Source organism: Bufo bufo, chromosome 7 (genome assembly GCF_905171765.1).
Source record: "Bufo bufo chromosome 7, aBufBuf1.1, whole genome shotgun sequence".
NCBI classification, from domain to species: Eukaryota; Metazoa; Chordata; class Amphibia; order Anura; family Bufonidae; genus Bufo; species Bufo bufo.
Window position 1 is genome coordinate 9,379,634 of NC_053395.1, and position 22,716 is coordinate 9,402,349.

Below are 22,716 nucleotides of genomic sequence, written 5' to 3' on the forward strand. Positions count from 1 at the left end.
AATCCTGCAGGGCTCGCAAGGTCCCCCTGCTCAGGAAGGCACATGTGCAGGCCCGTCTGAAGTCTGCCAATGAACACCTGAATGATTCAGAGAGTGACTGGGAGAAGGTGCTGTGGTCTGATGAGACCAAAATAGAGCTTTTTGGCATTAACTCAACTCGCTGTGTTTGGAGGAAGAAAAATGCTGCCTATGACCCCCAAAACACCGTCCCCACCGTCAAGCATGGGGGTGGAAACATTTTGCTTTGGGGGTGTTTTTCTGCTAAGGGCACAGGACAACTTATTCGCATAAACGGGAAAATGGACGGAGCCATGTATCGTGAAATCCTGAGCGACAACCTCCTTCCCTCTGCCAGGAAACTGAAAATGGGTCGTGGATGGGTGTTCCAGCACGACAATGACCCAAAACATACAGCAAAGGCAACAAAGGAGTGGCTCAAGAAGAAGCACATTAAGGTCATGGAGTGGCCTAGTCAGTCTCCGGACCTTAATCCAATCGAAAACCTATGGAGGGAGCTCAAGCTCAGAGTTGCACAGAGACAGCCTCGAAACCTTAGGGATTTAGAGATGATCTGCAAAGAGGAGTGGACCAACATTCCTCCTAAAATGTGCGCAAACTTGGTCATCAATTACAAGAAACGTTTGACCTCTGTGCTTGCAAACAAGGGTTTTTCCACCAAGTATTAAGTCTTTTTTTGTTAGAGGGTTCAAATACTTATTTCACTCAATGAAATGCAAATCAGTTGCCATCTTTTATTTAAAGTTATTTTTTCGATTTTCCTTTTGATGTGCTATCTGCCACTGTTACAATAAACCTACCATTGAAATGATACTGTTCTGAGACTTTTCATTTCTTTGTCATTGGACAAACTTACAAAATCAGTGAGGGGTCAAATAATTATTTCCCCCACTGTATATACACACCTTCCAGCACTCATACCGTACACATCACCACAATATACAGTACAGACCAAAAGTTTGGACACACCTTCTCATTCAAAGAGTTTTCTTAATTTTCAAGACTATGGAAATTGTAGATTCACACTGAAGGCATCAAAACTATGAATTAACACATGTGGAATTATATACATAACAAACAAGTGTGAAACAACTGAAAATATGTCATATTCTAGGTTCTTCAAAGTAGCCACCTTTTGCTTTGATTACTGCTTTGCACACTCTTGGCATTCTCTTGATGAGCTTCAAGAGGTAGTCCCCTGAAATGGTCTTCACTTCACAGGTGTGCCCTGTCAGGTTTAATAAGTGGGATTTCTTGCCTTATAAATGGGGTTGGGACCATCAGTTGCGTTGAGGAGAAGTCAGGTGGATACACAGCTGATAGTCCTACTGGATAGACTGTTAGAATTTGTATTATGGCAAGAAAAAAGCAGCCAAGTAAAGAAAAACGAGTGGCCATCATTACTTTAAGAAATGAAGGTCAGTCAGTCAGCCGAAAAATTGGGAAAACTTTGAAAGTAAGGGCTATTTGACCATGAAGGAGAGTGATGGGGTGCTGTGCCAGATGACCTGGCCTCCACAGTCACCGGACCTGAACCCAATCGAGATGGTTTGGGGTGAGCTGGACCGCAGAGTGAAGGCAAAAGGGCCAACAAGTGCTAAGCATCTCTGGGAACTCCTTCAAGACTGTTGGAAGACCATTTCAGGGGACTACCTCTTGAAGCTCATCAAGAGAATGCCAAGAGTGTGCAAAGCAGTAATCAAAGCAAAAGGTGGCTACTTTGAAGAACCTAGAATATGACATATTTTCAGTTGTTTCACACTTGTTTGTTATGTATATAATTCCACATGTGTTAATTCATAGTTTTGATGCCTTCATAGTCATGAAAATAAAGAAAACTCTTTGAATGAGAAGGTGCGTCCAAACTTTTGGTCTGTACTGTATATATACACCTTCCAGCACTCATACCGTACACATCACCACAATATATATATATACACACACTTCTGCCGCCTTGGTCACTTATTTAACGCGGAGGCAGAAGTGCGCTGTCAGGTGTCGTCCCTCCTCGCTAGCTGAAGGCTCGGTAAGGCCTCATGCACACGACCAATCTGCTTAGCCACGAGCTGCCATCTTTTATTTCCAGTCTAGAGAAAAGAACGTGCTCTGTTTTTATGTGAGGCCACGGAACGGAAATACGGATGCGGACGGACAGTACACAGTGTGCTCACAGGTGCCTTTTTTAAACAAGAAGTGAGCAGCAGTATGATACTGCTGCTCACTTCTTGTTTGAAAAAGGCACCTGTGAGTGCCGAAACGCTGCGCGTCATATGAGTGACCAATAAATCTATCACCAGCAAAGATTTTTGGGAGTGCCGGTTTTCTTTCATTCTTCTGATTTTGGGATTACCTCCACACAAACCGAGCACCCCTCAACCAGTACGCTGTGCCGCCTGACTTCATTACACAGTACACAGTGTGCTGTCCGCATCTTTTGTGGCCTCTGAAATAAATGTGTCCACATCCGAACCGCAAAAATTGTGGAATGCGTGCCGACCATAGATACTGTCATGTGCACGAGGCCTTATAGACAGTCCGTGATCCAGTCTTTCGTTAGTGAGGGGGGACGGTACAAGGCTGAGCGTTTCTGCCTCCTTGTATCGGCGGGGTCTCAATACCCTGATTTCCAGAATTGTCAGGTCACTATGAAACACAGAACGTGTTTTTATAGGAGAGTCGCACTATGGATGTTTGTCTGGGGTTTACCTGGGAGTTTGATCTGGATGGTCTACCCTCAATATCAGATCAGAGGGGATCCGACTACCGACACCGCCGCTGATCAACTGTATGAAGAGGCCACGGCGCTGACCAGAGCTCCGCTGAGCACTGCGGTCTCGTTAAGCCCAGCGCCGTACATTAGACAGCAGCGATGATCTTTCACTTGAATGGGACTGAACTGCATCTAATATACAGTGACATCACTGGCCGCCCAGATCGGCAGGGGTCCTGGAAGATGGACACCGGCCGATCTGATATTGATGACCTCTCCTAAAGATAGACGATCAATAATGAATCCCCAGATAACACGTTGTTCTTCTGAGCTCCTGTGTAGAACTAGTACCTACACTTCATGGTCACTGTGTGGCGGTAATATCGGGCTTTGTGCGGTGGTTTTTATTCAGTAAGACTACGGTAATATTACTCAATAGATTTTCAATAGATGGTTCCGCAAAAACGGAACGGATACGGAAGACTTGCGGATGCATTCCGTATGCATTCCATTATTATTATTTTTTTGCAGAACCATTGACTTGAATGGAGCCACGGAACACGATTTGCAGGCAATTATATGACATGTTCTATCTTTGAACGGAACGGAAATACGAAATGCACACGGAGTACCTTCCATTGTTCTTGCGGACCCATTGAAGTGAATGGTTCCGCATACGGAATATAAAAAAACGGAAAAAGAAATAGGCCTTAGGTGTTGTGCAATTATAGGCGGTGTGTGTCGGTGCGATTGGTCGGTGCTGCCAGTGTCGTTAGGTCCTCAACACAAGGGTCGGCCGACCCTCCGGAGGAAAGTGAATCGTATAAGCGCGGGGGTTCTATGCTCTGACACCTCTGGGCGCAAACACGGCAACAAACAAATTGCGGTCCGTAATAAACGGGCACTGACCGTGGCCTAGCCGCATGGGGATCATGGACCCATTCACTTGAATAGGTCCGCGATCCCTTCGTTCCACAAAAAGATAGAGCATGTTCTCTCTTTTTGCGGTGAGGAGGCACGGAACGGAACCCCAGAAAGCACTCCGTAGTGTTCCGTTCCTCATCTCCGGATTTGCGGACCCATTGAAGTGAATGGGTCCGCATCCGTGATGCGGAATGCACACGGAACGGTGCCCGTGTATTGCGGGTCCGCAATACGGCAACGGGCAGAACACGTTCGTGTGAACGAGCCCTTACGCTGCAGTTTCTCCGCACGAGAATTTGCGTAGAAAAACCCTGCTTTGCCTGCAATCTGCGCAGGCAGGCTATATAGGACTGTGTGTTTGTGCAATATTTCCTTTAGGGCCCCACTTTAAATTTTGCCCAGGGCCACACTGTGTCTAAAACCGGCCCTGCGGAGCAGAACAGTGGTTTTCACTTCAGTAAATCCGCGCAGGAAGATCCCAAACCCTTCCTGCAGTGCAAGGCCGAACTGAGGGAACGTGGGCGTGAGGCCCACCGACTGCGGGGGTCACATCACAGCGCAGCGCGCCCAGGTGTCTCCACCCCTGCTTACAGGTGATAGGTAAAATCTACCAGCCTCCTGCTTTTTCCTTTACTGCTGAGCAGTGCTCAGAGCTGCCTGTAGGTGGCGCCCTGTGGGATCCCACCTGGACTGCAATCTTGCAGAATCTCCTGGGAATTTTCCATTGTTTCCACCAAATAAGGGACAGGAGGTTAAAATCCAGATGGGTGATTTGTCTCGCTGATTATCTCCCGTACACACAGCTGTAAACTGCAGCTCTGGGTGTGACTAGAGGACAAGACAGGATGTAAGGGCAGAATTCTCGCTGCAGCTGTGGATGTGACTGGAGTATAAGATGCAATATCAGGATCAGTAGAAGATAAGTGATGGATTTGCAGTGCAGGTCGGAGCTGCACATTGGGCGGTCACTGCATACACCCGTCCATGCGGGGTGCCTCTCTATATGGAACAGCAGCATAACAAAAAAGTCTGCCAAAACGACAGAGGGCATCGGGTAATGGGGCCCATACGTCTGCTGCATGCGCCAGGTAGAGCTCTGCTACGTCATCCAACACCAGATTATTGCGGATTACCTGGGCTGGTCACCGTATAGCAAGCAAGAGGCATACAGCAGCTGAATGAGATCGAAGAGGACGCAACGCTCTGTAGGGAAGCGATGCTCTGCGGTGTGGCACAATTATAAGTATGGGGAAGTGAACAAGAGGAAATTGTGACGTTCCGCTGTTACAAATAGATGTCAATAAAGTTTCACTTCTACGCCTGTCAAGGGTGAGAAACTGAGCATCATATAATGAACAGTCTGACAGCACAGAGGATTTCAGGAGACAGCAGGATTACACCCCATAATATGGCACCTGTGTATATTTCATGCTGAGCACTATATGGCGGTACGCGGATGTCTGCAGCTCAGGGCGGACTGTGCTCACTCACAGATGTGTATCTCCTGGTGAAGGTCAGACGTTTCCTGATTCCTTCACCTTTGTTCTCACTTCCTTCCTATTTCATTTCTAAACAGGAAATTATTGTAAAGTCAAACGTTTCCCAGAATGTAGAGAGGCGCGAGCGATGTGCTCATCCTCCATGCAACGCGGGGTCACAGTATCTGTCCCCGAAATCCCCTATAACACCACCAGCCGGGCCCCACGGGAATGATCGGTCTTACAAATTACACTGGTTAGATCTAGTACTCGCATGTTAACGGGTAATTCATGGATCTAGTAACCGCATGTTAACGGGTGATTCCTGGATCTAGTAACCGCATGTTAACGGGTGATTCCTGGATGTAGTAACCGCATGTTAACGGGTGATTCCTGGATCTAGTAACCGCATGTTAACGGGTGATTCATGGATCTAGTAACCGTATGTTAACGGGTGATTCCTGGATCTAGTACTCGCATGTTAATGGGTCATTCATGGATCTAGTAACCGTATGTTAACGGGTGATTCCTGGATCTAGTAACCGCATGTTAACGGGTGATTCATAGATCTAGCACTCACATGTTAATGGGTGATTCATGGATCTAGTAACCGCATGTTAACGGGTGATTCATGGATCTAGTACTCGCATGTTAACGGGTGATTCCTGGATCTAGTAACCGCATGTTAACAGGTGATTCATGGATCTAGTACTCGCATGTTAACGGGTGATTCCTGGATCTAGTAACCGCATGTTAACAGGTGATTCATGGATCTGGTAACGGTTTGTTAATGGGTGATTCCAGGATCTAGTAACCGCATGTTAACGGATGATTCCTGGATCTAATAAAGGTTTGTTAACGGGTAATTCCAGGATCTACTAACCACATGTTAACGGGTTATTCCTGAATCTAATAACGGATGATTCCTGGATCGAATAAAGGTTTGTTAACGGATGATTCCTGGATCTAGTACTCGCATGTTAACGGGTGATTCATGGATCTAGTAACTGCATGTTAACAGATAATTCCCGGATCTAGTAACCGCATGTTAACAGGTGATTAATGGATCTGGTAACGGTTTGTTAACGGGTGATTCCAGGATCTAGTAACCGCATGTTAACGGATGATTTCTTGATCTAATAAAGGTTTGTTAACGGGTAATTCCAGGATCTACTAACCACATGTTAACGGGTGATTCCTGAATCTAATAACGGATGATTCCTGGATCGAATAAAGGTTTGTTAACAGATGATTCTTGGATCTAGTAACCGCATGTTAACATGTGATTCCTGGATCTTGTAGCTGTTTGTTAACAGGTGATTTATGAATCTAGTAACCATATGTTAATGGATGATTCCTGAATCTAATAAAGGTTTGTTAACAGGTTATTCCTGGGTCTAGTAACTGCATGTTAACGGGTGATTCCTAGATCTGGTAACGGTTTGTTAACGGGTGATTCCTGGATCTAGTAACCACATGTTAACCGGTGATTCCTGGATCTAGTAACTGCATGTTAACAAGTGATTCCTGGATCTAGTAACCACTTGTTAACGGGTGATTCCTGGATCTAGTAACCACATGTTAACCGGTAATTCCTGGATCTAGTAACTGTGTGTTAATGGGTGATTCAGGTGCAATGTTATGGTCAGATTGTCCTTCAGGCCGAAGAGACAGTAAACACGAGTTCGATTGGTCGGGACATGCTTGACTATGGTCATATTGGGGGTCATTTACAAAGACTAGCATTTAATGCCAGCCTATGTCCCCCCTGCGCTGGTGGATAAAGCGCCTATATCAGGTACACCGCCGAGTAAGAACTACCTGACTGGAGTAGTTTTCACTCTGCCTTTACTCCTGGCGTAAAAGATGGTAAATTTGTCTGCCCGATGTCTCAGCCCAGCCCCCACTACTCCGCCGTCACTCCCAAGTGGCAAGCATGGTGCAAAAATGGGGTCTTGCAGCTTTTTTTTTTACGCCTAACACTGGCGTAGCCCCCATCATAAATGAGCCCCATTGTGCAGATATCAGGGGAAGTTGTGGTCTACATGCACAGGTGCAGCAGACTGCGGATAGTCTTTCTGCCTGGGATATCAGGTGAGAACGCAGCGTCCGCCATGGATGTAAGGTCCTGTCGTCGTCATCTACGCGGAGGGCCCTCTGATTAGTTGCTGCTGGGTCGCCCAGCTTTCCCAGACTCCTGAACGTCAGATTTTTACTGGTTATGGAGATTTCCTGCTCTGAAGGGTGACTACCCACGTGGTTGCAGTCATGCTGCCGTCTGCACTGTCACCCATCTTTCTCAGTAGAATACAGAACTGAGAAGTGCCCTTGCATTAATTTTGTACATTGTGTCCTCCATGACTGTGTAAATAAAGTTTATTAAAGAGAACACAGGACGATAATACTATGGGCCTCCATAACAACCAATCAGACTTCAGCTTTCATTTTAAAAGTTGCTCTGGAACAAATGGAAGCTGGAATCTGATTGGACTATTCCATGTGAGCACATCATGTGCAATCTTCAATCAACTTTATTTACATAATGACGGTTGATGACGTATCCCTCATGACATAAATAAAGTTCTATCCTGCACGCAGTCATTCGCTCCGGGCACAAGTTTCCCAGTTGTTGATCTTCTCCTCCTGTCAGTAAATACCTGTCCCTGAAGTCACGCGGGGGACGCCGATTCTCCGTATTTACACAGTGGGGGGTGTTTAATGGAGTGGAGCATGGGGTCGGAGAGACGAAGATGACTAATTCGGGGTGAGGGGATAGGGGTGTGAGGTTCTTTGGATTGGGTGCATGTAATGGTGGAGGCACATGAGACCGTCACTATACGAATACATCCGCTCTCTTCTTGGGAGCTTGAAACGTTGCATAACACGTCCTGAGGTACTTGGGCTTGATGGTTGCATCTCTCAATATGAGGACATTGTACTTGGTGGTTACAGTCTCTTACAGGCACCGTACAGTAAGCAGTTCTTTATTGACAGCAGTTGGGGACCTCCCGATTCAGGGCGCCTTCGCTTGTCGCCTCCACTCTTTTTGTAGCGTTACTCCAGTGGTCTTAGAGGCTGACGCTCTTCAGGCCCGGTGGCGTTAACCCCGCTGCTTCCTCACCTGGCACTTTGGTGGACAGGGAGGCTCTCTCTCCTCCATCAGGATCTGTAGGCCCCTGGCCCGGTCTGTGGTAGACTCCATCTCCATCCACCGCTGCTCTCAAGGATCTGCCGCTTCTGAATTAAGACGTCTTACATTTAGACCTTTTTCTAAGCCTAAAACAGGTGTAGAATTTTAGACCTGGCATATTTCAGCTTCGTAAATAACCCCCAACGCAGCGCAACCGCACATGCTCTGTACAAAAACAAAGGCAGAGGTTGGCTGCAGCAGAAAGTAATTGTGAATGCAGTTCTGGATGTGACTGGAGTATAAGACCAAATAAACACAAGATAGCATAATAAATAATATTAATAATGTAGCACAAGGAATAGATTATAAACCATGATATGACTTGTTCTTTTCGGCAGGATCCGGTGATTAATTAGCCGCTATTCCCCAGCTGAGACCTAATTATTCCGTTTTCAGGTCACACAGAGATCCCGCGGTCTGGAATTATAATTGGATTAACACGTTTTTTTTCCCCAGACTGATTAATGAGCCCCGGTCACGTGACCTCAGTCAGCGCTGCTGAATGGCTGTTTAGAGACCAGAGTGCACAAAATGCAATATTCTTTATGCCTATCCATTGACATCTATAGAGACCCCATAAAGGTCTGATGCACCTACCTTCTGCTGTACACAACCTTTTTTGGTCAAGGGCCCGCACTGTCATGTTGCTCTGTTTCAAGGGGCCACAAAAAAATAAATGTTGACCATCGCTCATTTGCATCAGACGATTGCATAGTTCAGTGCAAAGTGAATGTGGAGGAATGATCTCCACCACAGTCATTCCTCCCTCATTCAGTTCTATTGATTACACAGGGAGATGTGCTGATGATAACCGTACATCTTTCAGCTGAGTGATTGCTCATTTATCGGCTGATCAGCGGAGCCATTATACAGGCCAGATGGGCTGTTTTCAGGTGTGTTAGTAAATTTGCTGAGGCCGATGTCCCTGCCCTGTCTGTCCCCGATCAATGTCCAATCAATGTGAGGAGCCATACCGCGATGTGAGGAGCCATACTGCGATGTGAGGAGCCATACTGCGATGTTAGGAGCCATACTGAGCTGTGAGGAGCCATACTGACATGTGAGGAGCCATACCGCGATGTGAGCAGCCATACCGCGATGTGAGGAGCCATACCGCGATGTGAGGAGCCATACTGCGATGTGAGGAGCCATACAGCCATGTGAGGAGCCATACAGCCATGTGAGGAGCCATACTGAGATGTGAGGAGCCATACTGAGATGTGAGGAACCATACTGTGATGTGAGGAACCATACTGTGATGTGAGGATCCATACTGTGATGTGAGGATCCATACTGAGATGTGAGGATCCATACTGAGATGTGAGGATCCATACTGAGATGTGAGGATTCATACTGTGATGTGAGGAGCCATACTGTGATGTGAGGATCCATACTGTGATGTTATAAGCTATACTTCAATGTGAGGAGCCATGCTGAGATGTGAGGATTCATACTGTGATGTGAGGAGCCATACTGCAAAGTGAGGAGCCATACTGCAAAGTGAGGAGCCATACTGCAAAGTGAGGAGCCATATTGTGATGTGAGGAGCCAGGAGCCATACTGAGATGTGAGGAGCCATACCGCGATGTGAGGAGCCATACCGCGATGTGAGGAGCCATACTGCAATGTGAGGAGCCATACTGCGATGTGAGGAGCCATACAGCGATGTGATCATCCATACTGAGATGTGAGGAGCCATACTGCGATGTGAGGAGCCATACAGCGATGTGATCATCCATACTGAGATGTGAGGAGCCATACTGAGATGTGAGGAGCCATACTGCGATGTGAGGAACCATACTGTGATGTGAGGATCCATACTGTGATGTTATAAGCTATACTTCAATGTGAGGAACCATACTGTGATGTGAGGAGCCATGCTGAGATGTGAGGATTCATACTGTGATGTGAGGAGCCATACTGCAATGTTAGGAGCCATACTGCAATGTTAGGAGCCATACTGCAAAGTGAGGAGCCATACTGTGATGTGAGGAGCCAGGAGCCATACTGAGATGTGAGGAGCCATACTGAGATGTGAGGAACCATACTGCAATGTGAGGAGCCATACTGAGATGTGAGGATCCATACTGCGATGTGAGGAGCCATACTGCAATGTGAGGAGCCATACTGCAATGTGAGGAGCCATACTGCGATGTGAGGAGCCATACTGCGATGTGAGGATCCATACTGAGATGTGAGAAGCTATACTGTGATGTGAGGAGCCATACTGTGATCTGAGGAGCCATACTGAGATGTGAGGATCCATACTGAGATGTGAGGAACCATACTGCAATGTGAGGAGCCATACTGAGATGTGAGGATCCATACTGCGATGTGAGGAGCCATACTGCAATGTGAGGAGCCATACTGCAATGTGAGGAGCCATACTGCGATGTGAGGAGCCATACTGCGATGTGAGGATCCATACTGAGATGTGAGAAGCTATACTGTGATGTGAGGAGCCATACTGTGATCTGAGGAGCCATACTGAGATGTGAGGATCCATACTGAGATGTGAGAAGCTATACTGTGATGTGAGGAGCCAGGATCCATACTGAGATGTGAGAAGCCATACTGAGATGTGAGGAACCATACTGCAATGTGAGGAGCCATACTGAGATGTGAGGATCCATACTGCGATGTGAGGAGCCATACTGCAATGTGAGGAGCCATACTGCAATGTGAGGAGCCATACTGCGATGTGAGGAGCCATACTGCGATGTGAGGATCCATACTGAGATGTGAGAAGCTATACTGTGATGTGAGGAGCCATACTGTGATCTGAGGAGCCATACTGAGATGTGAGGATCCATACTGAGATGTGAGAAGCTATACTGTGATGTGAGGAGCCAGGATCCATACTGAGATGTGAGAAGCTATACTGTGATGTGAGGAGCCATACTGCAATGTGAGGAGCCATACTGCAATGTGAGGAGCCATACTGCAATGTGAGGAGCCATACTGCAATGTGAGGAGCCATACTGCGATGTGAGGAGCCATACTGAGATGTGAGAAGCTATACTGTGATGTGAGGAGCCATACTGAGATGTGAGAAGCCATACTGTGATGTGAGGAGCCATACTGTGATGTGAGGAGCCATACTGCAATGTGAGAAGCCATACTGCAATGTGAGAAGCCATACTGTGATGTGAGGAGCCATACTGTGATGTGAGGAGCCATACTGCGATGTGAGGAGCCATACTGCAATGTGAGGAGCCATACTGCAATGTGAGGAGCCATACTGAGATGTGAGAAGCTATACTGTGATGTGAGGAGCCATACTGAGATGTGAGAAGCCATACTGTGATGTGAGGAGCCATACTGTGATGTGAGGAGCCATACTGCAATGTGAGAAGCCATACTGCAATGTGAGAAGCCATACTGTGATGTGAGGAGCCATACTGTGATGTGAGGAGCCATACTGCGATGTGAGGAGCCATACTGCAATGTGAGGAGCCATACTGCAATGTGAGGAGCCATACTGAGATGTGAGAAGCTATACTGTGATGTGAGGAGCCATACTGAGATGTGAGAAGCCATACTGTGATGTGAGGAGCCATACTGTGATGTGAGGAGCCATACTGCGATGTGAGAAGCCATACTGCAATGTGAGAAGCCATACTGTGATGTGAGGAGCCATACTGTGATGTGAGGAGCCATACTGAGATGTTATAAGCTATACTGCAATGTGAGGAGCCATGCTCAGATGTGAGGATTCATACTGCGATGTGAGGAGCCATACTGTGATGTTAGGAGCCATACTGCGATGTGAGGATCCATACTGAGATGTGAGAAGCTATACTGAGATGTGAGGAGCCATACTGCAATGTGAGAAGCCATACTGCGATGTGAGGATCCATACTGAGATGTGAGAAGCTATACTGTGATATGAGGAGCCAGGAGCCATACTGAGATGTGAGAAGCTATACTGAGATGTGAGAAGCTATACTGAGATGTGAGGAGCCATACTGAGATGTGAGGAGCTATACTGAGATGTGAGAAGCTATACTGAGATGTGAGGAGCCATACTGAGATGTGAGGAGCTATACTGAGATGTGAGGAGCCATACTGAGATGTGAGGAGCTATACTGAGATGTGAGGAGCCATACTGCAATGTGAGGAGCCATACTGCAATGTGAGGAGCCATGCTGAGATGTGAGAAGCTATACTGTGATGTGAGGAGCCAGGAGCCATACTGAGATGTGAGAAGCTATACTGTGATGTGAGGAACCAGGAGCCATACTGAGATGTGAGAAGCTATACTGTGATGTGAGGAGCCAGGAGCCATACTGAGATGTGAGAAGCCATACTGTTATGTGAGGAGCCATACTGTGATGTGAGGAGCCATACTGCAATGTGAGAAGCCATACTGAGATGTGAGAAGCTATACTGTGATGTGAGGAGCCAGGAGCCATACTGTGGTGGTCTGAACAGCATCTCAGGAATATTCTGCATCTGTCTCTTCCCTTTCCAAATCTCTGCGGCACTCATTGAGAAATCCTCTGAAGTAGGAGGTGGAAAAAACATTTCACGAATTCTTCAGGCACATTGTCAATTATTGTTCTGGACTCCTCACATTTTGTCCTCCTTAAAGGGCTGGTACAGTCTCCTGTGAATACCGTACATTGTAATCATCGTCTATAAAAGTTCTGCAGCTTTGTCATAAACTTTGGGGCAGGCTTACTAACCAAAAGGTGTCAGGATTTTGGCTCCATGGAGCCTTGTTTGTGCCAAATTTATTGTTGCTGTGCGCCAATCTTTAGACACATATTAATGATTCAAAGGAAGCCACTAAGAGTTGGTGTTAAGTAGTAGAAGTCTTATGTTAGCATCACAGATCTCTCCTGCTTGGGCCCATCCCCAAATGCCCATTTGTCCTTAAAAGAGAGGGTTAGTTTGGACGCCCCATGATGATCACTGAACTTACAGAGGCAGTGAGAGCTGTGTCTAAGGATAGGGTCCCAGGGTTGTTTGTCCCCAGACTCCTACAGGCCCATTTTGCTTCTGCAGCAAGCCCAGGAGGAGCTGGAGGATAGGAGTGGTAGTGGTTCTGGCTGTCACAGTCAATAACACCATTGCTCCCTAAGGCCATGCAGTGAAAGGAAGGTGCACCCTCCAGAGCACATCCTGCTTCTGGGGCTCCTGTCTAATGGTAGCTGAGGTGCCCATGATGTTGAGCGTTCATATGGGTGCGAGGCAGGACATGTAGAGTGCAATGGCCAGCGTATGGCGTAGGAGTCAGTAACCAGGCCAGGGGTAGCAGAGTAATCTATGGTGGGCAATCGTACTCTTGCAGTGGTGGCTGTAGTGTCCACCGCAGGATACAGGGTTTTAGAGATACGACTGGCCAGGTCGTGTCTAGGTGTGAAGGGTGTCCCTCACTGCAGGTTACCTTACTGACTCCAGTGCTCGGCCATGCAGATTCTAAGTTCTCCAATTACTCTCCTTTGTCTTTCTCCGTTGACCATACAGAGATCAGTGAGTCTCAGAAGCTTTGGGTTTAAGAAGAAGGACAAACTACGGCTTCTTCTCCCTTCCAAACTCTTGTCTAGACTGACTAGAGCTAGGGGTGGAGCCAGTCCACACCTAACCTCCTACAAGGACCAAGCCTGGACTGTTAACTCTGGCTGTGCCATCCATACATGGTTATACTGGGTGTAGTACATAGCATGAGATAACATTGTATTAAATAACAAAGAAAGGAGCAATTTGCAGATCCCTCTCGGGTATTGCACTTCTGTTGTCAATATTGGCTAACGTTCTAGTGAACCGCTTGTCTAAGGTGATTACTTCTATCGTCCACCCTGATCAGATGGGATTTATGCCGTTGAAATCTACGGCCCTTAACCTTAGGAGACTTTATATTAATTTACAAATACCTTCTGACCATACTGGTTCCTGGTCATTTGTTCTCTAGACTTCGCAAAGGCCTTTGATAGAATGGACATTGGCACTGTCCAAAATGGGCTTTGGGGGATCAATTTATATTGTGGGTACAACTTCTTCTATATAAATCTCTGCAGATATCCTCGGCTTTTCCCCTAGGGTGTGCCCACCTTTACCCCTATTGTGATTGCAGTAGAGCCTTTAGCAGTCTTTATTAGGACTAGCGAGGAGGAGGCAAGGATTCTGCCGTGTCCCGGTGGAGGATCATACAGCGTTAAACGCAGATGACATGCTTTTATTTCTGAGCCGCGTGGAATCCTCATTGCCAACTGTAATGTCGCTTATTGACAAATTTCGCCGCTATTCTGGTCCGATGATTATCTGGACTAAGTCCACTTTAATGCCTGTACATGATCCGACCCCCTCAGCTCTGGATATGACTGCTTTTCCATTAAAATGTGTAACGCTATGCCGATATTTGGGTGCAGAGGTTACTACCAGTAATGCCAGTGAAGAGCCCCTTAATTTACTACCAGTACTGGACAAATTTAGGCTTAAAATATTACTCTGGTGCAATCGCCCCATTTCAGTGGTGGGTAGGGTGGGAAATGGGATCTGAGGCCCATTGCAGATATTGATCGGGCTGGGATTCTCAGTCATAAACTCCCTCCTCTCTTTAAAGGGATTATCCTGGAAAAAGATAAAGATGACCTATCCTCGTACATCGGCGTACATCGTATAGTGGCAGTGCTTGGTATTGCACTGACTTGAATGGGGCTGAGCTGTGATCAGCAACCTCTGGCACTCCATCTGCTGTGAAACTACAACTCCCAGCATGCACACTTACTTGGCTGTTCTTGTAACTCCCATAAAAGTGAAGGGAGGATTCTGGGAGTTGTAGTTTCTGAACAGAAGGTGTGCCGGAGGTTGCTGATATTAGACTATGTGATCGATGAACGGTGACGCCACTGACCCAGGATAAGCTGATCGATGGGGGGTCATCAATATTTTTTCCCGAATAACCCCTTTAAGCTCCCCTCATATTTACCTAGTGCATAGAGTTTAGAAGACTCCATTCTTCTTGTTCGCGCTGCCATTTGCCTCAGACGGATGCCCCTCACATGTTGTGGAGCTGGCCTATTCTGCGGCGGTACTGGCAGGAGATCATTTGATTTAACGCAGTCTATCGTTTGTCCTTGGGGTTGATCCCCGTTTTTGTGTTTTAGGATCTGTTTCTACGCTGTCTCTTAATGGTCCTTGTTGTCTGTCTGTCATACTCATAGGGCTCATGCACACGAACCAGACGCAAATTATGATCCACAATGCACGGGCACCCACCGCCTGCGGACCCATTCACAAATAACTAGCGCATGCACTATTTTTTTTTGCAGTGCAGAGACACAGACAGAAAACCCTCAGAGGCACTCAGCAGTGCTACCGTGGGCTTCCGATCTGTACGGCTGTGCCTGTATATTGCGGACCCCGCATACGGGCCTGTCCGCCACACGTTTGTGTGCATGAGTCCTTACACAGTTTGTTCAAAATGTTTATTGGATATCCAATAGGAAAGCGGTTTACGTTCAGAGAGGTCAGGCTCAATGATTTGCATTTATATAGATGATGCCGGACGCCCCGGGCCTGGCTTCTGCACAGGGAACCGCATGCTAACTTGTCCGGTAGGATATAAACCTCTGCAATTGTATCTTTTCTTATGTTTAATTTTCACTTTTCCGGGCGCATTCTAACTATGCATAGATGTTATCTTGTAGGGCTCACTGCGGCTTTTCGGTTTGAGTTTAAAGTTATGTAATAACTTTATTACATAAAATTAATTTAAAAAAGCAGAAGAAGCCCATTACATAAGTGCAGCTATAAATACTGAACTATAAAATGTAAATGATTAACCCTCCCGAACGCTCCTCCCAAAACCAGTCCTTTGTACATGCAGTAATATAGGTGATAATCTACACAATGATATATGGGGCGGCTGTGTCAGGCATCGCTATCTCCGGCTCGTTATCTTTAGGTTATTGTTTAATCTGACCAGGCTTATCTGGAATGTTCGTGCGGTGTGGCCAGCGTGTGAGTGTCCACGTTTCTGTTCTGAATTACGTTAAAGGGCGAACTTGAATTAGAGTTAATTACATCAAATACGCTCCACAACCTGATGCCAAAACCTCTGACTAAACAGATCATATTTCTCTTCATTGCAAAGAATTAACCTTATCCCCTATGTCAGTGATGGCAAATCTTTTCCAGACCGAGTGCCCAAACGGCAACCCTACAAACCACTAATTTATCGCAAAGTGCCAACACGGCAATTTACCCTGAATACCAATATAGTATCTTCCATGTACTTTATCATTTAGCTCCCTGTGCCGTTCCTAGTGCGCCCTGCGCTGTCTGTGCTGTACATAGTGCGCCCTGCGCTGTACATAGTGCGCCCTGCGCTGCCTGTGCTGTACATGGTGCACCCTGCGCTGCCTGTGCTGTACATAGTGCGCCCTGCACTGCCTGTGTCATACATAGTGCGCCCTGCGCTGCCTGTGCTGTACATAGTGCGCCCTGCGCTGTCTGTGCTGTACATAGTGCGCCCTGCGCTGTCTGTGCTGTACATAGTGCGCCCTGCACTGCCTGTGCTGTACATGGTGCACCCTGCGCTGCCTGTGCTGTACATAGTGCGCCCTGCACTGCCTGTGTCATACATAGTGCGCCCTGCGCTGCCTGTGCTGTACATAGTGCGCCCTGCGCTGTCTGTGCTGTTCATAGTGCGCCCTGCACTGACTGTGCTGTACATAGTGCACCCTGCGCTGCCTGTGCTGTACATAGTGCGCCCTGCGCTGCCTGTGCTGTACATAGTGCGCCCTGCACTGCCTGTGCTGTACATAGTGCGCCCTGCGCTACCTGTGCTGTACATAGTGCGCCCTGCGCTGCCTGTGCTGTTCATAGTGTGCCCTGCGCTGCCTGTGCTGTACATAGTGCGCCCTGCGCTGTCTGTGTCGTACATAGTGCGCCCTGCGCTGCCTGTGCTGTACATAGTGCGCCCTGCTCTGCCTGTGCTGTTCATAGTGTGCCCTGCGCTGCCTGTGCTGTACATAGTGCGCCCTGCGCTGTCTGTGCTGTACATAGTGCGCCCTGCACTGTACATAGTGCGCCCTGCGCTGTCTGTGCTGTACATAGTGCGCCCTGCGCTGCCTGTGCTGTTCATAGTGCGCCCTGCGCTGCCTGTGCTGTACATAGTGCGCCCTGCGCTGTCTGTGCTGTACATAGTGCGCCCTGTGCTGTACATAGTGGGCCCTGCGCTGCCTGTGTCGTACATAGTGGGCCCTGCGCTGCCTGTGTCGTACATAGTGGGCCCTGTGCTGCCTGTGTCGTACATAGTGGGCCCTGCGCTGCCTGTGTCGTACATAGTGGGCCCTGTGCTGCCTGTGCTGTTTATAGTGCGCCCTGCGCTGCCTGTGTCGTACATAGTACGCCCTGCGCTGCCTGTGCTGTACATACTGCGCCCTGCGCTGTTCATAGTGCGCCCTGCGCTGCCTGTGCCGTACATAGTGGGCCCTGCACTGCCTGTGCCTTACATAGTGCGCCCTGCGCCGTACATAGTGCGCCCTGCGCTGCCTGCAGGAAAGGTCTAAGGCACATTGGTACACCATAGACTGTCTTCAGGGTGAGGCTGCCCATATATAGTACATAGTGCGCCCTGCGCTGTCTGTGCTGTTCATAGTGCGCCCTGCGCTGTCTGTGCTGTTCATAGTGCGCCCTGTGCTGTTCATAGTGCGCCCTGCGCTGTTCATAGTGGGCCCTGCGCTGCCCGTGTCGTACATAGTGCGCCCTGCGCTGCCTGTGTCGTACATAGTGGGCCCTGCGCTGCCTGTGCCATACATAGTGCGCCCTGCGCTGCCTGTGTCATACATAGTGCGCCCTGCGCTGCCTGTGTCGTACATAGTGGGCCCTGCGCTGCCTGTGCCATACATAGTGCGCCCTGCGCTGCCTGTGCCGTACATAGTGGGCCCTGCGCTGCCTGTGCCGTACATAGTGCGCCCTGCGCTGCCTGTGTCGTACATAGTGGGCCCTGCGCTGCCTGTGCCATACATAGTGCGCCCTGCGCTGCCTGTGCCGTACATAGTGGGCCCTGCGCTGCCTGTGCCGTACATAGTGCGCCCTGCGCTGCCTGTGCCGTACATAGTGCGCCCTGCGCTGCCTGTGCCGTACATAGTGCGCCCTGCGCTGCCTGTGTCGTACATAGTGCGCCCTGCGCTGCCTGTGCCGTACATAGTGCGCCCTGCGCTGCCTGTGCTGTACATAGTGCGCCCTGCGCTGTCTGTGCTGTACATAGTGCGCCCTGCGCTGTCTGTGCTGTTCATAGTGCGCCCTGCGCTGTCTGTGCTGTACATAGTGCGCCCTGCGCTGTCTGTGCTGTACATAGTGCACCCTGCGCTGTCTGTGCTGTTCATAGTGCGCCCTGCGCTGCCTGTGCTGTACATAGTGCGCCCTGCGCTGCCTGTGCTGTACATAGTGCGCCCTGCGCTGCCTGTGCTGTACATAGTGCGCCCTGTGCTGCCTGTGCTGTACATAGTGCGCCCTGCGCTGTCTGTGCTGTTCATAGTGCGCCCTGCGCTGTCTGTGCTGTTCATATGGGGCCCTGCGCTGCCTGTGCTGTACATAGTGCGCCCTGCGCTGCCTGTGTCGTACATAGTGCGCCCTGCGCTGCCTGTGTCGTACATAGTGCGCCCTGCGCTGCCTGTGCTGTACATAGTGCGCCCTGCGCTGCCTGTGCCGTACATAGTGCGCCCTGCGCTGCCTGCAGGAAAGGTCTAAGGCACATTGGTACACCATAGACTGTCTTCAGGGTGAGGCTGCCCATAGATAGGGCTCTGAGTGCCGCCTCTAGCACCCGTGCCATATGTTCGCCACCACTGCCCTATGCTGTCTCTGATCAGTGAGGGTCCGATGACTGGGATCCCATCAATCAGGAGAATGCAGATCCTGTGTCCCCCAATATGAGCGGAGTGGTGATGAGGCATTCATTTCTATGGCACTGTACTCGGCGCCATCCATATGGAGGGACACAGGACGCCTGTTCTGTACCAGCAGATGGACTCCCACCAATCAGACTCCTTATCTTGTGATGAACCCTTTAATGATTGAACCGTAAAGGGGTTTTGCATTTTCAGACATTTATGGCATATTCGCAGACATCCCACCTCTGGGACCACTATCTGCCTCCATGAAGCTCGTAACCGATCCCAACCACGAAGAGTGTCACTGTTAAGTATCGGGTCCATGAAGAATGTATCTAGAATGTTCTACCACATCTATATATTCAGGCAGAGTTCTCCTTTAAGTGAGGTCATGAAACATACAATACAGATAAGATGGTTGACTCTTCTTCTGTTGTCTTTTAGAACATGTAAAGGTCAAACTGATCCAAGGAGACATCTCCTCTCTGGAGGACGTCCGCTCCGCCCTCACTGGTGGTCACGTGGTCATACACACAGCCAGCCTGGTGGACGTCTGGGGCCGTGTCCCGGCCAGCAAGGTCACAAAGGTCAATGTGACAGGTAAGAAATACATGCGGAAAACCTTGAGTCTAAAGGAGCTAACATTAAGGGCTCGTTCACACGAACATGTGATCCCCGTTGCCGTTTTGCGGATCCGCAATACACTGGCTCCGTTCCGTGGCCATTCCGCATCACGGATGCGGACCCATTCATTTCAATGGGTCCGCAAATCCGGAGATGCGGAATGGAAGAACGGAACGGAACACTACAGAGTGCTTTCTGGGGTTCCGTTCCGCACTTGCTCTATCTTTTTGCGGCACGGGAGGATCGCGGACCCATTCAAGTGAATGGGTCTGCGATCCCCATGCGCCTGCCCCACGGACTGCGAATTTGCGCTCCACAGCACGGGCTTCACACGTTCGTGTGAAGGAACCCTAACCCTCAGACTGTGGAAAGTCTCAGGAGCTGAGTGAACACCTCAATGTGAACACCTCAATGTGGCGCCATATACTGTACCGACTGCCCCCCTCCCGATCCGTGACACCAGCATGATCCACAGACCACAAGCATCTGAGTCATCGGAGAAAATCATCTACGCCAGGCGAGGCCTCAGAAGCCGCAGTTACCACATCCTCAGTATTAATGGTTCCCCCGAGCATTGTCTATTAAATAATCGGAGCAAGAGCTAAAGTAGAGCACCGCCCAAAACGGCAAAGATCCCCCCAGCCTGCCACGTTATAGGGGTCCCCAAGTAGTGTGCAATCAGCCCGATCCTGCAGGTCCATGGCATTGAGCTCCTAAGGTGTGTGTATGAAACCAACGCCATTACTGACCCCCATTATCTATAACAGAGGGGCCCCGTATAAACCAGGAGCCCCGTATATATCTGCGCACATCTCCATGTATAGGTAGGTGACATGGCGGCTGGGTGACAGATCATTGCTCCTGTGTCTGCAGGGACGGAGAACGTGCTGAGAGTATGTGAGGAGGAAGGGATCCAGTACCTGGTCTACACCAGCAGCATGGAGGTCGTGGGGCCCAACATACACGGGGACCCGTTCTACAGGTAATGGGATTCATATACACCTGCAGCCCGTCCTCCCTTCATGTGTTACATGCCATCTATAGTCCCTGTCCCCCATGATAACTACTACATGTCTCCCCCAGCGCTGAGGCCTTTTATCAGGACCTGAGGTTTAGATTGTGTTTTGGGTGTTGTAGGGGCAATGAAGACACAGAATACACCGTGTACCACAACCAACCGTACCCGCTGAGCAAATCTAAAGCCGAGAAGATGGTGCTGGAGGCCAATGGGAAGAAGGTAATACCTGTGGTGTCCTGTAGGGGTCAGTGCTGTACACGCTGTTTATGATGTCACCGCGTCAGTGAATAATTTGCGTTGTGCATGCAGATAAAGGGCGGGAAGACCCTTTACAGCTGTTCGCTGCGTCCCACAGGGATCTACGGCGAGGGACACGAGCTGATGAGGCAGTTTTATAAGCAGGGGCTGCGGACTGGACGCCGGGTCTTCAGAGCCATCTCTCCAGCTACAGAACATGGCAGAGTCTATGTCGGTAAGAACATCATCTTCCAGGTCAAGCTTTACATCCTTCTACTGATCCACACTTACCGCCAATCACATCCAGAGCTGAATTCCTAATTCTGCCGGTTTCCTCACTGACAGCTCCCTAAAACCTGTTCTTTCTCCATTCTCCCCTGCAGGTAACGTGGCCTGGATGCACGTCCTCGCCGCCCGCCAGCTGCAGGAGCGCCCCTCAGTTCTTGGTGGACAGGTGTATTTCTGCTACGACCACTCTCCATATAAAAGCTACGAGGATTTCAATATGGAGTTCCTGTCGGCCTGCGGATTTCGGATGGTCGGGTCTCACCCGCTGGTGCCTTATTTCCTTCTGTATTTGCTGGCGCTGCTTAACTCACTTCTGCAATGGATTCTCCACCCGTTCTGCACCTACGCCCCGATACTCAACCCATACACCCTGGCGGTGGCCAGCACCACATTCACCGTGCAGACGGACAAGGCAGAGAGGCATTTTGGTTACAAGCCTCCGTTCAGCTGGGAGGAGAGCAAGCGGCATACAGTGGCCTGGGTGAGGAGCTTCGAGGAGGGGGCGAAGAGCCAATGACACCCACCATAACGGGGTGTCAGCGGTGACTATACAGTACAGACATGACGTATCGGGGTGTCACCGGTCACTATACAGTACAGACGTGACATAACGGGGTGTCACCGGTCACTATACAGTACAGACATGACATAACGGGGTGTCACCGGTCACTATACAGTACAGACGTGACATAACAGGGTGTCACCGGGCACTATACAGTACAGACACGACATAACGGGGTGTCAGCAGTCACTATACAGTACAGACATGACATAACGGGGTGTCACCGGTCACTATACAGTACAGACATGACATAACGGGGTGTCACCGGTCACTATACAGTACAGACGTGACATAACGGGGTGTCACCGGTCACTATACAGTACAGACGTGACATAACGGGGTGTCACCGGTCACTATACAGTACAGACGTGACATAACGGGGTGTCACCGGTCACTATACAGTACAGACATGACATAAAGGGGTGTCACCGGTCACTATACAGTACAGACATGACATAACGGGGTGTCACCGGGCACTATACAGTACAGACATGACATAACGGGGTGTCACCGGTCACTATACAGTACAGACATGACATAACGGGGTGTCACCGGTCACTATACAGTACAGACATGACGTATCAGGGTGTCACCGGTCACTATACAGTACAGACATGACATAACGGGGTGTCAACGGTCACTATACAGTACAGACTTGACATAACGGGGTGTCACCGGTCACTATACAGTACAGACGTGACATAACGGGGTGTCACCGGTCACTATACAGTACAGACGTGACATAACGGGGTGTCACCGGTCACTATACAGTACAGACGTGACATAACGGGGTGTCACCGGTCACTATACAGTACAGACG

General features: G+C 49.1%; 2 protein-coding genes across 6 annotated transcripts in view; one reads left to right on the forward strand and one right to left on the reverse strand.

Annotated features, from left to right (window-relative positions):
* The window catches only part of HSD3B7 (hydroxy-delta-5-steroid dehydrogenase, 3 beta- and steroid delta-isomerase 7), a 37,678-nt gene extending 15,005 nt beyond the window's left edge, over nucleotides 1–22,673 (forward strand). For 3 of the 5 annotated variants that reach the window (XM_040440838.1, XM_040440843.1, XM_040440842.1), the window contains exons 3-7: nucleotides 19,612–19,767; nucleotides 20,665–20,773; nucleotides 20,929–21,028; nucleotides 21,119–21,281; nucleotides 21,430–22,673. In XM_040440838.1, coding sequence (XP_040296772.1) covers nucleotides 19,612–19,767; nucleotides 20,665–20,773; nucleotides 20,929–21,028; nucleotides 21,119–21,281; nucleotides 21,430–21,851 — 950 coding nt within the window. In that variant the 3' untranslated portion in view covers nucleotides 21,852–22,673. The remainder of the gene's footprint in view (nucleotides 1–19,611; nucleotides 19,768–20,664; nucleotides 20,774–20,928; nucleotides 21,029–21,118; nucleotides 21,282–21,429) is intronic. The other 2 variants (XM_040440839.1, XM_040440840.1) reach the window with 2 other exon arrangements.
* STX1B (syntaxin 1B) overlaps nucleotides 15,702–22,716 on the reverse strand; it is a 71,519-nt gene continuing 64,504 nt past the window's right edge. The window contains exon 10 of the mRNA XM_040440845.1: nucleotides 15,702–16,309. Within this exon, the coding sequence (XP_040296779.1) occupies nucleotides 16,256–16,309 (54 nt within the window). The 3' untranslated portion in view covers nucleotides 15,702–16,255. The remainder of the gene's footprint in view (nucleotides 16,310–22,716) is intronic.